At 36.7% G+C, this 15,412-nt stretch overlaps 1 protein-coding gene across 1 annotated transcript in view; it reads right to left on the minus strand.

The window, feature by feature from the left end:
• LOC129724490 (cAMP-dependent protein kinase catalytic subunit PRKX) overlaps positions 1–15,412 on the minus strand; it is a 187,918-nt gene that overhangs the window by 144,680 nt on the left and 27,826 nt on the right. Inside the window, exon 3 of the mRNA XM_055679437.1 lies at positions 4,520–4,893. Coding sequence (XP_055535412.1) covers positions 4,520–4,893 — 374 coding nt within the window. The remainder of the gene's footprint in view (positions 1–4,519; positions 4,894–15,412) is intronic.

Here is a 15,412-nt window from a genome sequence, read left to right on the forward strand (position 1 = left end):
CGAGATTTGTCACTATAAAAAGTGTCGTTATAGAGGGTTTCGACTGTATAACAAACGAACTCATTTCTTATGTCAGATTAATGTCATTCACCTAAGATGATGTTAGGCCTTTCTTATGATCACATTTTTTTTAAATCGACGATTTTATTTTTTCAAAAATATGTAACTTTCAAGCAGTTGGACCGATTTCAGATCCTTCAAAGGCAAATTGAAAATAACAAATGAACCTTTTGGCAAAAAAAATCGAATTCTACAAGTACGGAAAATTCCCCATAGGCTGATTTTCATTCGATCGTTACGAACTGTTTTACAAGATTGTATGGTACATATGAGTTTTGAAACACTTCCTTTTATCTTCCCGCAATATGTTCTGAACTTAGTTTAAAAGTTGGCAAATATTGAAATTTGACAAAATTACCTTTAATTCCTTCTATAAAAATCGACGGAATTACAGGTATTTGAAGTTAGACCAAAAACTATGATTTTCGAACATGCAATCCTCGAAATTGCATGAAACAGCAACATTCAAAATGCTACCGACAATCGGTATCTCAGCCAATTCTAACGGAATTTTATGGAAAATATTTTTCAAAGTGAAAGAAGCCTTGGAAAAATGCAAAACATTGCATTGACATGAAACTTCAACAGCAGAATTACCGTCTTTAAAGCGACGGAACTAATTATGACACGTTGTTCCACTTAGAGCAGCATGTCCGCAAACTTCTTGTCACTCTCGATGCGCTCCAGCTGCCGTTTTCTTTGGATGAAATGTGTAAAGTAACACTTCACGTTACTGTAAACTTTAAACAACTAAAAGTACCTATATGATGCCACGATAAAACCACTAACGTGTTAAATCTGTTAGTTCACTATCTGTCTCAGCTTGGCCTAAATCGACCAGCACTTACTGCTGGCGCCATCTGTTGACAAACAGTAAGAGCTAAGTGGCGCACCTTATACAAAACGAAAAGTCGATCAAAAACATCTCAACGCAGAGAGGATTTTCTAAAATTTACTATATAAAAGTAAAAACACCTTTGAGTATATGTGTAATCTATCATGCCTCCGAAACGATTGGACTGATATCTACCAAACTTTTCGTATGTGTTCCGTGTCATAACGGCGTATTTGTTCATAAAAATTTTTTGAATTCAATTTAGTTAAATTATTCCTGAATTTGTAGGACTTTTTAAAACCAAGTATTTAATTTGCATCTCAAACTTAACCCAATATAAGTTTTTTTGGTTAACAAAAGAGCATTTTGAGTCTTGTTCCAATTTCGTTAGGGGCCATCCACATACCACGTGAACAGCTTTGGGGGGGGGAGGGTTATGTGTAATGTCCACGGTCCATACAAATTTTTTAGAATTTGTATAAGAAGTTGTCCACGGGGGGAGGGAGGGGGGTCACAACCGTTCAAAATCTGTCCACATCGTATGTGGATGGCCCCTTAGGAGATATTGTGCGACACGATGTCTACTCGCAGCTGCTCTAATAAACACGTTTTCACAGCTTCGTTTGAAAACCATCGCTTCTGTATGCAACATGTGAAGTCTATCAACATTGCAAAGGTGTCAAAACCGTTTATATGTTATCCTCTCGGTCGCCCGCTTCGAAACGAAACGGTACGTCAGCATTAATTCACCTAGTGTTAGAGAGTTCAAGCCTGTGGAAAAAAAACTAAGGCTTTGAAGTTCTTGAATCCGTTCTCTTGCCGAAAGATAAATGGTAGTGACATCTCCTCGGAATAACGCTCAAAATTAATTGAAATAGAAAGATGTTCCTGAACTAGAATGGATTAACAGATTTAAACCTCACACTGTTCCACACTCAGTTTACCTATGCACAAAGCTGACCAGCTCTCCGCTCGATGATGCAACGAGGAGTAGTGATTTGTTTTCTCACCCACGGGGGACTTCGATTGCAAGGACTGCGGCATGCAGTGTCAGCCGGAGAGCTCCAGCAGCGGTGTCGTCTACACAGAGAACATATAGTGTTGCGATCTTACGATACACACACTGCCGGTTATTGCGATGTTAAAAATAACCTTCGGTGTGCGTCCGATTCCACCGGATTACTCCAACATCAAGGCGAAAGTCATCATCGACATCGCCAGCATCGGTTAAGGCAGCCGCAGCTGCACCAGCGCTGACATCGAGAAAGTGCGAGTGATATTTTTGGCAACATGAGACATTACATGTCATGTAAAAGGTAGGAAGAAGAGGGAGGGATTTAAAGTGGAATAACTAGGTTGACTCCCACTTGAGAAGGTAAAATTTTCGATAAATATTATGCTACCGTCATTCGGAATAATTGCTTACTGAGCACGTCTTTTCAAGAAATAATAACAAATATATGGTCACCCTAGATATTACCATTGGTGGGCGGCTCCGAAGCCAGTTCTACTAACCGAAATGAAGATCTTCTAGTGTAGTGATTATCCGCTGAAAAGTTTTCGCGTCAGGGCTTAAGTAAATCTTCAGCCCTGATGTGTTAGACGCTCAAGGCTGCCCTACTCACGCACTACGGATTAAGGTACGAAGTAGTAAACCGAATTTATAGGTGATTACAGTCCGATAGAATTAGTAGGTTTACTTTTCTAGCGCAAGTACTCACTCGAAATACTTTCCACGCCGGTAAACGGGTAATCCCTAGATGAAAAACCGACAACAGATGCGAACAACTCTTCGTTTAGGTTGTGGAAAATTTTCAACATCATCGACCTCTAAGAAAACCGATACACCCAACGCAAACGGGGAATATTTTATTACTTTTGGGCAATTTTTTATTTCTTTTTGTGTCTTATGACTGCGCATTATACACAAAGAGTAACAAACAAAAAGTAATAAAAATTATGACGGCCACACGCTTGTATGTGTTTCTGCAGGAGAACATACAGCCAAGCACCGCAATGCATGTGTTGGCAAGACTTCACTCGCTGCATTTGTATTGATGCAACGATCTGGTTCATTTTTGTCTCCCTTCATCCACACATAATCAGAATCTCAACCGTCAACCTCAAATGTCCAATTAGAAACACTTTCGTTTCGTCCCCCAGTGTTTACTTGAAATGGAAATATGTAATACTGTCTCACCAGAGTTGCCGAAGTTGCGAATATTGTTCTGGATGGGCACGAGTTTTTTATATTCAAACAGGTCCAAATGAGTTTCCATGAACCAATGATTATGTGCTGTAAATAGCTTGCAAGAAAGCGAATGTTTTTATTTTTCTCTAACGCAGTTTACAGATCGTGATGTCATTTTAAGGCGCATTTCAAGTCTTTGAAATCATCAACGTTTGCATACTGTATGACGGGGAAAATGTTGCTTGGCAGCTCTTGTCATATTTTTTCGCTACTCCGTATGCATACAACAAACGAACTAATACACGGCCACCGGATGAATTGGAGATTGAAAAAACTTGTAACATGTGCAACTTATGCGACGGTGTGTGATTTTTTTTGACTTGAGGTGGAAAGGGAGCATTTTTCGACAGAAAAAACGTTGCATGTGGTTGAAACGACCATTATTAGATAGTCGTACTCTCATAACACGTGCTAAATATATGACAGTATGTGTTGTTACTTGACTGGGGAAGAATTTTGTTGCTTTTTAAGTAATGGATTTGTTACCTAAAAGGTAATTTTGCGCTATTGCTTCTAAAGTAATAAGGAAAAGTTTTGCGTGTAGCTATGATTCACAGCCGACGGCGACCGAAAGTTTACTGTAAACACAGCACACCCACCTGATCCGTAAACCGGAAAAGAATCTCTCACCCAATGATAGCCTTGCACTCAGTCGAACGATGTTTTTCCCTGCTCCACAAGTTTGACCTTTCCCATGTACAGGGATGAAGCCGAGCTGGTTAGATGTAAACATCTTCCTTAAAATAAAACAAAAACTTCATCCCCGTGCTTTACTCAACCAGAGCAAAATGGATAAAAATACCACACCTGAGTTCGATCTCCAGACACGTGCTTCAAGGATGGAATCGTTAAAATCCAAGCAGGGAAGCAAACTACGTTGTATGTATTATTTATTATGACGCTGATCAGTCTGCAATCGAAAAAAGCGCGGCCTCAACATCGGATACCTACTGGCGGAAGTCGGTTTCGGAACGCAGCCAAACTCTCTCCCGATTCTCGGTAGTACGTACATCTTGCAACAGATGTCCCACGTTCCGATGGCGTGTACTGAGTAAACTAATTAGAAAGTATAAAATATCTTTCCGGGGAAAAACGGTTACAATCATAAATTTGACTTTGACGTCTGTCTAGGATCTAGCGATGCGCTTGCACCACCCAGACAGCAGATGTGCCCTTCTGCTGCAACTGCGGTTAATAGTGTAAGCAATCGAATTAACCCAACGGCTGCCAGCATGCACGAGGATATTTTATTACATTACTTTACGTCCATCAACTGCAACGACCCCGCGGGCGGATAATATCTCATTTTTATGACGGCCTCAGTCCTTAGAAGTAAACTGTTTACGTGATAAAAAGTACTAAACGAAACTTACCTATTGTTTTCAATATTTGAAAATCATCCAGATCGTACTCCTTCGGTTGTTTACAACGAACTCCGCCGATATTATTGTTCTTATCAGAAGTATCGTCAGACTCATCGTCACTAGTGTCACTGTCACGAGTATCGTCATCAGTGGAAGCGTTTCGAGTGTATCGGCCATTTCTGGGACCGGTAGTAGTTTTGCACTGTCCTTTGGCAACGGCGTTATCGTCTTCGTCGTTGTCGTCGTCGTCGTCACCGTCGTCGCCACCGTGTCCGTCGTCCTCCGAGGTGCCGTCCGAGTCGTCGTTGTCCTTGTCTGAGCCGGATTTGGATTTGCGTTCCTCCTCTTCCTCGTCTTCGTCGTCGTCTTCCGGTTGAATCACTCTGAAAGTAAAATTGAAAGATGGTTTTAAAAGTCTAACAGGGCAGTATTTTCAAAAATAAAAATAAGTCAATGAAGTAGTTAGAACAATTAAAGAGCTTCCAGAACAACAACTGAAAGCTCATCGTCAGGAATGTTATTCGATCTAAAATTCTTACTGAAAAGAATTGAATAATTAAAATTAGAATTGAAATTGAAATTATCCTAAAAATTTAAAAAAAACATGACATATATCGGATGATAACAATCATGTAGAATACTTGTTTTATAATTCATTTCATTAAGCTGACTTTTGCAAATAATACACGGATTAAACGCCAGAATTCCACGAGATCATTAAAAAAATTAATAAAATAAGCTTACTTATTCTTATGAAATCGACCAGCAATGGAAGCGAGTAAACTAGGCGGACTTATCAGTTACTTTGTAAAACAAACCATTTTTCACAACGCTCCCATATTCATCTTTACCACTTAAATCACTGCTCCCACGTTCATCTCTTGATGCTACAACATCCATCATATTGTTAATGGTTTCGTTACCTAGGTTACCGACGTACAACGTCGTAACGTAATCAAACAACTACATACAGTGCTAACACCACTTGTTGGTTGCTGTACAAAATTAATGAGTTTTGGTTTTGATGTATACTGTTAAGCAATTATCATTACTCTTAAGAAGAGGTTAAGTTATTTATAGGAATAAAAAATTATGCACAGAGCGTCTCATAATATTATGTTTCAACATGATTTTTTCGAGTAAGTAAAAACTGGTTTGGCAACCTATGGTAAACTAAGACACATCCTTTTAATGGATTAGTAGCCTGTTTACGTCATGAAAAGAAGTCAGTTTTCACGTTTAGAAAATATACAAACTGTACGGACGCAAACTGTTTTCAAAAATAGGAGATAAATTACCAGTTTTTTTTATTTTATATCAATATGCAATTAAAATTGATCTTTAAGAATCAGAGAACAATCTTCCTCTGTCGAACAACCAAGTTTTCTTTCAGTATTGAATTTCTTTTTATTCGATCTTGTCTGCTTTGTTCCACAACTACTCTCTACCTCTCTTTCTTCAAGTATCTATTTTTATCTGTTTATATTTTTTTCTTTTCATCAAATACATACAAAATCGATGTTAAATTAGTCCAGGTGATCGTGTTGTAAGATATTGTTATTTCAATAAAAATACGAGCATTTCTTTTCATATGGCACAAAAACAAATGCCAATTTGACAACCTTCCGATAAGGTATCGAGGATATTGTTCATGTGAATTTATCACATAAACATAAAGGCTTTGATCTAAAAATAAGAAATAAAAAACACTTTCTGCGATGTTTAATGGGCTCTGTGAGTCAAATAACTTAATACAGAACTGAACTAAACCATGCAAAATATTGAAAGATAACCTCACAAAAATAAAAAAAAATCCAAAAAAAAAGTAGAAATTGAACAAAATCGCTAACAGTCCTCAAAAGTGTTTTAGCTAAAAAATGTAATTTTTTCATAAATCACGTTTTCACGTTGTAATCCATTTTTTTGAAAGTCGATGTTTTTTGCAAAAATACTATAGGGTCAGTATACGTGAAACGTGGCCATCCACATACCACGTGGACAGATTTTCAACGATTTTGACCCCCCCCTCCCCCTGGGCTTTCAAAGTTGGTGCCGCAACGCTTTTTCAAGCGAGAAGCGAGTGAGCAGTACTACTATCGACAATCCCAGTTTCAGTTATATGCAAAAATACTGTAAATAAAAAATTACCCAACTTAATAATGAAGACAGTATACTTTATGCCCCTAACAACTCGCAAGCCTGCCTACACATTTTACTAAAAAATAATGCAAAATTTAGTTAGGGGACAACCGTACGAAACGCATCGGCAGAGTAAGATCGCCCGTGCTATTACTTTTAGTCATTATGGTGCACTTTTTGGTATGAGAACAGAAAAAAACTGGGTTTAGGAGCATTTTTCGCTTGAAAATGCGTTGCGACACCAACTTTAAAAGCCCTTATCTTTTGATCAAAAAATAACACCACCGCGAAATTTCAGGGAAGTTTCGAAATTTTGTCAAAAGTACTTATGATTTTTTTTTAGATTTTTTAGTGCCTTATAATATAGATTTTCAACATATTGTTTTAAATAGTTACTATTTATTCTCCAAAAAAATATTTTCGTAAACAACAACTTAGGATGCATCTGCTGTGAAAATTTCATCAAATTCAAAATTAAACATCGCGATTTTTAGTGATCCGTTTCACGAATTCTGACATTATCATTCAATTTGGGGTTGAGCACTTTGACTTTTTCAACATGGTTTTATTTTAGGACGCTTTAGAGAATACTCTTTTTTCCCAAAATGTAATGTCTTTCTTCAATATTTTATTTTTAATATGTTATCACTGTCTAATTTTTTCTTTATCTAATACATTGCAACTTTTCAAAAATTTGAATATATCGCATTCGAATTATATTATATTTTTCTATTTTCCCTATTTTATCGTCGGTCTATTTTCGCCACTGTTGTTGTGCCATTTACCGGCGCCCAGGAACGTGACTCCACTCAGGACCCGTTGATCAACGGACCGGCGTCAACGACTTTACTTACTCATGCGATGGAAGGCCTGATCCCAGAGCTATTTCGGCTCAGAAAATCTCATGGTACCGGCTAGGATTAAATCTAGATAACGAAGGTAAATTTGTTTAAATAGCCTAAGTATTTTTTCAGTAAACATCCCGCCGTTAAAAAGTACACCCTATAGTCATATTTTGTCCCAACAATTTTTTTCTTTCATGTCCAATTCCAGTGATTATTCTCTTTCAACTCTATTTTCTATTATTTTATTGGTAAACCTGAAGAGAAGCGTTGCTTTTGGATCGTCATTTACCGATGACACGGGATGATTCTAGTTCTCTTGTTATTCTCCGCTCCGCATAGTAGCACACACTTATATTCACACTCACAGCCATATGTAATGGCCGAATGGCTGAGAGCAGTTGGTCCGCCTCCCGTGGAACGCTGCGACCGAATGAGTCACCTGATCAGCCTTGCTGCGCTAAAATCAGTTGCTGCTCTGCCACCTGTGGGTCGAGTCAGTTTCTAGTAAAAATCAACCGTCCCGAAGTCGTACAAGAGCTCAAATATTGGATTTATTGACATACGATTTTCAGAAGAATTTTAGTATGTAAAACCTCAAAGAATGACAACTATATTTTTCGAACTAAATTTCTATTTTTACCAACGAATTTTACCCGTTAACACACAAGTTCAGTAAGCAGACAGTGTGTGCAGTAAGGAAAGCGAAAAATAAGCGAACTGGAAATATGATACAGATTTGGAAAAGTATACCGCATCCCGACGGGACATGAACCCGCAATCTCCCTGTCTCCGGCATGGTGTTTTGACAAATTAAAATACGGGGGACGGTGGTACTGTTCCACAATCTATATCGTATCACATTCCACTGCCGACTTATTCTATTGCTTATCCCTAACTACACACACTGCTGTGCAAGCGACCCGTGGGGTTGCGGTATATTTTTCCAAATCTGTATCATATTTCCAGTTCGCTTATTTTTCGCTTTCCCTACTGCACATACTGTCTGCTAGTGGCGCTGCAAAATCGAACATTTCAGTCTTACACTTTAGTGAAATGAGTCTTCAGCATAGATGTCACAAAAAAATTTGCTGAAAACTTTTTAATTTTTATTTCTCTTGTTTTGGAGATACACCGATTCATATAAGCCAAGTTAAGAAAATTCGATTTTTCTGAATAGCTAAAAATCTGTAGCATTCAAAAGGCAACAAGTTATTGCAAAAAGTGCTGAAGTTATTGCAAAATGTCTATTTCAAGTAGTAGATGCGGAGTTGACGATGGAAAAATGTACCAACTGGGGAAATAGTTATTGCGAAATTTACGAAAAATATAGTCCAGCAGGGGGGACCCGAACCCACAACACCCCTATATTTTTCGAAAATTTCTAATTAACTATTTCGCCAGTTAGTACAATTTTTAATCGTCAACTCCACATTTACTACTTGAAATAGAAATGAAAATAGCTTGACTTGCATTATACCCGATCAGTCAAAAATATCAGGATTATATCAAATCTTGATATTTTGTTACAAACTTTTTGTATCAACTTGTGTTCTAAACAAGGTCTCGTTAAAAGTTAAAATATCAAAATTCCTATCACAATTATTTACTGATTATTACAAGCAAGTTTTGTAAGGTTTTTGGCAGAAAAGATCAGAATAAGATAGAATGTACGATATTTTGTCAATTGAATAGCAAATTTCGTTATAAATATGCTTTGAAAATACACATTTTCGAACATTCAAGTGTATGATAACAGAGTTTGATATAGTTCTGTACTTTTTATCATTCTGGCATAAGAATATTACAGGCTTTGTTATTCTATCACATATATATTTTTGTTACCCGTTTGTTATAATCATTTGATCGGGTAGTCGTTGAAAATAAGGAAGGTAATTATTGCAAAATGTTCTAGAAATTGATTTCAAACGTGACTTTTTGTTATCCAAATACTGATTCTATTAACATAGAGGAACTTCTCCATTATTCATCTCATTAAGCCGATATTCACGAAGAATGCACGGATTACACACGAAATTTTCACGAAATCATTGAACAAATAAACTAAATATGCTTACGTGCTCTTATGGAATCGTTTAGCATTGTATATTTAGTAAAATTAGCTAGATTTATCCTGAATTTTGTAAAACAAACCATTTTTCACAGCGCTTCCATATCCATCTCATAAGTTGAATCACTGCTCAATTATTCATCTCACGGCGCCCCCATATTCATCACACTGTTAATCGTGAATGAATGACATTATCATGAATAAACGTGGCCACAGCCCGTCACAGTAGGATACCCAGATATCCGCTGTAGTTGTTTACGTGCAAAATTGGTAACCTAGGTAACCACAACAGTGCTGTAGATTTATGTCAATTATGTCGAAAAAATTCAACATTTTCAGTAGAATTTTTTCGTATTAACAGAAACTGATTTGGCAAACTTTTGATTTTCTTCAACGCAATGAAAACAGATGAAAATATATACAGTTAAAATTTAGGATTTATAGATATTCATCTCATATATTTCTGCTAATTCAAGCTTGTTTTAGGAAATTTAAGGTGAACATTTCAAAGATTAAAGTATTCTTAGTGTAGTGAGTGATTATGTTTAGTGATTAAAATAAAAAGTGGTCAGCTAGTGATGAAAAAAACTTTGGTTGGCTGCTGAACGAGTCCCGTTTCAGCGGTATAGAACAATACGCGGATTTTGTTTTCTGAGGTAGGTGATTGAATTAAATGAGTTTTCGAGTACAGTACTATAATATTAAATTTAAAGCTTTTAAGTAGATTTTTGAGGATTATACTTTATGGGGAATCTAAAGTGAACTAAGAAGAATCCATTCCATGGATTAGCAAATTGGTTTAAAAATAAAATATGTGTTTTTTCCTGTTTTCAATTGTGTTTTCATGTTTTATGAGATGAATATATGGGCTGAAATGAATAATGGAGTAGTTCCCCTACCATCTCCAGTTTTAATTTGGAATTGCGCCGCTAAGGGCGCTTTAAAATCTAACTTTTCAGTCTTGCACTTTAGAGCAATGATGTCTTCAGGCAAGTTTTAGGTAATATTATCTCAGAAAACTTTGTCAGAGACACTTTTCTGCTAACTTCTTTTTATTTTGGAGATATAACATTTTATATTAGACAAGTCCCAAAAATTCGATTATTTTAAATATCTAAAGAACTGTAGTAATCAGAAGTTAATAATATTCAGAATATATTTGTATATCATCCACACACTCATCTAGTAAAAGACGCAAAACAGATAGCTTCTATAAAGATTAAGTTGTAGCCAAAAAATATGAAAAAATATGGCTTTTTGGATTACATGTCAGGCAATGAAAATACTAGCAGGGACAATGTTTTAATCAATTTCGTAGTGTAAAAGTAATTCATCCCATGCAGAAATAGTAATTCATCCCATGCAGGTTCCGTCTGCTAGTTTTTTTTAATGCGATCTGAGGATGTACAGAAAATGATATTTATTCAACATTTTTTGTGAATAACTAAAGCTATCTTTTTTGTCCCTTATTCAAATTTGTGCGTTTCGATGATGCGCAAATATATGCTAAACATGATTGCATTCTGACTGTTACAGTTCTTTTTTATATTAAGGATGAATCTGAAACGAAACAGTGTATCTCCAAACTAAGAGAAATTAGAAAAAAAGCCTAAGAAACAGTTTTTGCAATAACATAATCAACAACTTTGCTGAAGACTTCATTTCTCTAAAGAGTAAGACTGAAAAGTTAGACTTTCCAACGCCCCTAGCGGCAGGGATACAAACTAAAATTTATTTGTTCGTTGAGAGGTCGACTGTAGAGGTATTTTAAATCGCTGTATCGCGCCTAACGAAGCCATGTATCGATCATTGCTTTACATCCCCAAGCTCACTGATCGACTCATCAAATCCTTCCGAAGACAATTCCCCAATTTGACCATCGCCACCAGAATCAATTCCACCGTTAGCAAATTCCATAGTTACGTAAAGGACCCTATAAACAAATTCGACAACTCAAATATTATTTATAAATTACCATGCAATGACTGCAGCAACTGCTACATCGGAATGACCACGAACAAATTGAAAACCAGATTATCCGGACACACATCGCATGTAAACAAGCTGGCCAAAATTTTGGAAGCGAACACCGACACAAACACACAAAACAACGAACTAAGAGAGCTAAGAGAAAAGACAGCATTAAACGAACATTGTATCAACACCAAACACAGTTTCAATTTCGACAAGACCCACATACTAGATAGAGCCCCGAACTCACACCATCTGCAATTTTTGGAGATGTGTCATATCTATTGCACACCCAACACAGTAAACAGACGAGTTGACATTGACAACCTCAACACAGCCTATGCCGGCATATTACACAAACTAAACCACACAGAATCAAACAATATACCAGATAGCTCAAGCTCAATAGAACCAGAATTACTGCCATACTTATCCGACACTGAAATCCGACATCTTTACCCGCCACTTAGTGTACTATATGTGATAAGGTTTGAAATTGTTTGTGACCGCTAATACCGACAACTGTTTATAATTGTAACTTTGTTTTTCGTTATGTTTAGTGATGTTCCGATTATGACCAACTAAATGTGTAAATGATAACTAGTTTAGTGAACAAACAACTTGACATAGTTCGACCAAAATTATTGTGAGTTTCTAGATGTTTAAAATATTTTTGTCTATTTTTAAATACAATTCTTTTTACCAGTTTCCCTTGAAAAAGACGCAAACCAAGCGTTGAAACGTCGGGACAAATTAAAACCGTGTCGTTCTAAATTTATTTAAAGACTGCTAAGCCGTAATCACAGCGATTTAAAACTAAAATTTATTGTAATTCTTTGATGCTTTTTATGTACCAAATATCTTCTGAAAAAAGTATGTCAATAGAATTAGCATTTGGAGAGTAAACGAAAAAAGTTCACGAATTTGAGCTCTCGTAGAGTGCGTCCTCTGCAGTTATCGGCTACACAATGAAAACTCAAAACTGAATTTCAGCATGCTAGCTTTCATACGTTACTACTAAGAAATAAACTTTCAGGTAGGCGTGTCTTTGTGGACAAGAGCGGGTAAATCGGTTTTAAAGTTAAATCGTTTGTATACTTTAGCGTCAGCTGTGCTGGAAAAGAAGGCCTTGTTTAAGCTCTCGACGACGCAATATCTAGGGAATATGGCGGGTGAGCATTTGAGCGTTTCTATATAAGTTTTAATGACTGGCACTATGAAGCCGATCATTGTAATGTAGTAAAATCACTTGTTTATGCCTCTGCTGGTATTGTGGCAGTTCTTAGCGCATTGCACGACTCGATCGCATCAATTGAAGTCGGCACCGTTCCCCAGTGATGAGTTTGTTCGGTTGCAACAGCTTATAATAAATAACACCGACCTGGTCCCACAAAGCACTTCAAAGAGTATATATTCGGCGAAGCCGACAACGTAGGACGTAAGCTGGGTAGTCCACATGACTATTTTCCAGATTGCTGTAATAAATCCATCAGCCGTCACGTTCTGATGAGGAAAACTTTTTCCGCAGGAGCAGTTGTTCACAGACGAAAAAGCGACGCTCGGTATTACTTGGGTTTAAATCATGTGGAACCTAAGTTCCACGCTTTTGAACCTTTCCCAAAGCATGCGATCTCTTTTACATGGCTCGTCGGGTAACTCCCAATACCGAAGCAAGTTTTTCCTGCGTTTGGCATGGAGCAATTCCTCCAATTCAGCATCTTCGAAGGATTTCGGGAGATTGAAATCACCGTCTTGAAAGCGACCAAAGATGACTAGAACAAGATACCTGACGTCCAGTGGTTCTGTGATTAGCGATGTCACACGGTTGTGATGTCGGGTTCGATTCCCGATCAGGTCGAGGATCTTTTCGAGCTGGAATTTTCTCCGGCTCAGCACTGGGGCACGGTGTTCTGCTGTAATTATCCTAAAACATGCAAAATGTGCCAAGAACAATATCGATAACGAATTCTCTCAACTAATATAGTTGATCGAGACCGCTATTAGCCCTCCAGGCTAGCGTGTGATATTGTTTTGTTCCGTGTTGCCAACGACATCTTTACAACAGTGCTGCCAACTGAAGACGCATAAAATTGTGGTTGTTAGCAAAATCGATTTATCGTGCTAATCCGCCCGATGAAAATGAAAACTAGATGGCAACACCGTATAAGGATATTGGAAATTAGTTGGCCGCACCGTGCAAGGATATTGAAAATTAAATGGCAGGGCCATATACTTTAGTCGCCGTTTTATTTGATTGAAATCAGAAAAGTAACACTTCCCGCATAGTAACTATTATTTGACACAAAATCAGACATTTTCACCCCCCAAAATGTATTTTTTTTGTTGGGGTTATAGATTAACGTTGTCCAACGATGTGAACTTTGGTGGTACAAAAAAAAAAAACAATTATTTGAGATGATCAAAAAATAATTATTTAAATTGATCACTTCGGTTCATGTAGATTTTTCCCAAAAAGAGTATATATTTAAAGTGAGTTCTGGTATGTGCCCAAGAAAACCCTATGGCTATAGTGAAATTTCTATCGTTTATTTGATGAAATAAATTCGAGATTTATATAAAGTACAATGAGATAAATCGAAGTGGAGTTGTGCACCCATGAAATTCCGTTCAATTTTCGATATGTACATAATGATGATTACTGAACTGACAAATATCAATCACAGCTTCTTGGGGAATGAAAATAACGACATTTCAAATTTATTTATTATAGCTCTCATTTGATCATCATTCAGTAGAGTTCAATTCGATTAGCTGCACAAGGTCTAAAATTAGCTCTGGTAATAAAATTTTGTAATGCCTTGGGGAATCATCAGTATTGCGTTAATCGTGAGTAATAATCATTGTTAAAACAATTTTTTGAGCTTTATTCTTTTTCACAATTTTACGTGATTTACCATGGAAAGAGACCATGAATTGATATCAAAGAAATTGTTTTTTTAATTTTTGTTCTAAATGATTATTATGGTTTTTCATTCTTCAATAAATGTTTTCAATTCATATTTTTTCATATGACTGAAGGGCTTTGGGCCAATGCGATTGGAGTTTTTTGTAACTGGCTCCGACTGCTGTTGAAGATGCTCGAACTCATTGATACACAGTAAAAAAAATTTACATTTCTTTAAATGCACATAAATGGAGCATTAGAAACCATGTAATATTCCGTGTGGCATTATATTCAGATGCAATGTAAATAAATATATTGTTAATTTGCATGCATATTTATATTCAAAGCTTTAAGTTTACATCACTTAACGTACAAATTTACATGGTTTAAAACGGTTCTGTATTGTGCATTATTAACGGCGTGAAATTGTATATGTTTTTCACTTTATGTGCTAGAAACTGCTATGTGCATTCGTTTGTATTAGCTGTAAACTTCATTTTTTGGTACTGTGTACAGTTTAGCAAAAGTGGCCATAAAATCAGTGACTTTTCTGAGCCCATACCAGGTATGGAGTTAACAGCTAACTTAACCTCCATGAAGCAAGAGTCCAAATCAGATTCATCCATGGTTGAATCGATACCAATAGCTTATTGAAATTATGCAAACTTTCAATATGCTACTATACCTTTCTTCGTATTGAAAGCGTATTTCATAAGTACTATCTTTCCAATTTTTGCCTTTCTCCTAGAAGGGTATAGCAATCACTGGAAAAACCAAAGGTACAAAAGTGGTCCCAATGGCCGAATGGCATATACCACTCGACCACTTTCGACGAACTGAGCATTTTCTGTATGTATGTATGAATGTGTGTATGTGTGTATGTGTGTGTGTATGTGCAACTTTTTTTTCTCACTCACTTTTCTCAGAGATGGCTAAACCGATTTTCATACAATTAATTGCAAATGAAAGGTCTA

This window comes from Wyeomyia smithii, chromosome 2 (genome assembly GCF_029784165.1).
Source record: "Wyeomyia smithii strain HCP4-BCI-WySm-NY-G18 chromosome 2, ASM2978416v1, whole genome shotgun sequence".
Taxonomy (NCBI): Eukaryota; Metazoa; Arthropoda; class Insecta; order Diptera; family Culicidae; genus Wyeomyia; species Wyeomyia smithii.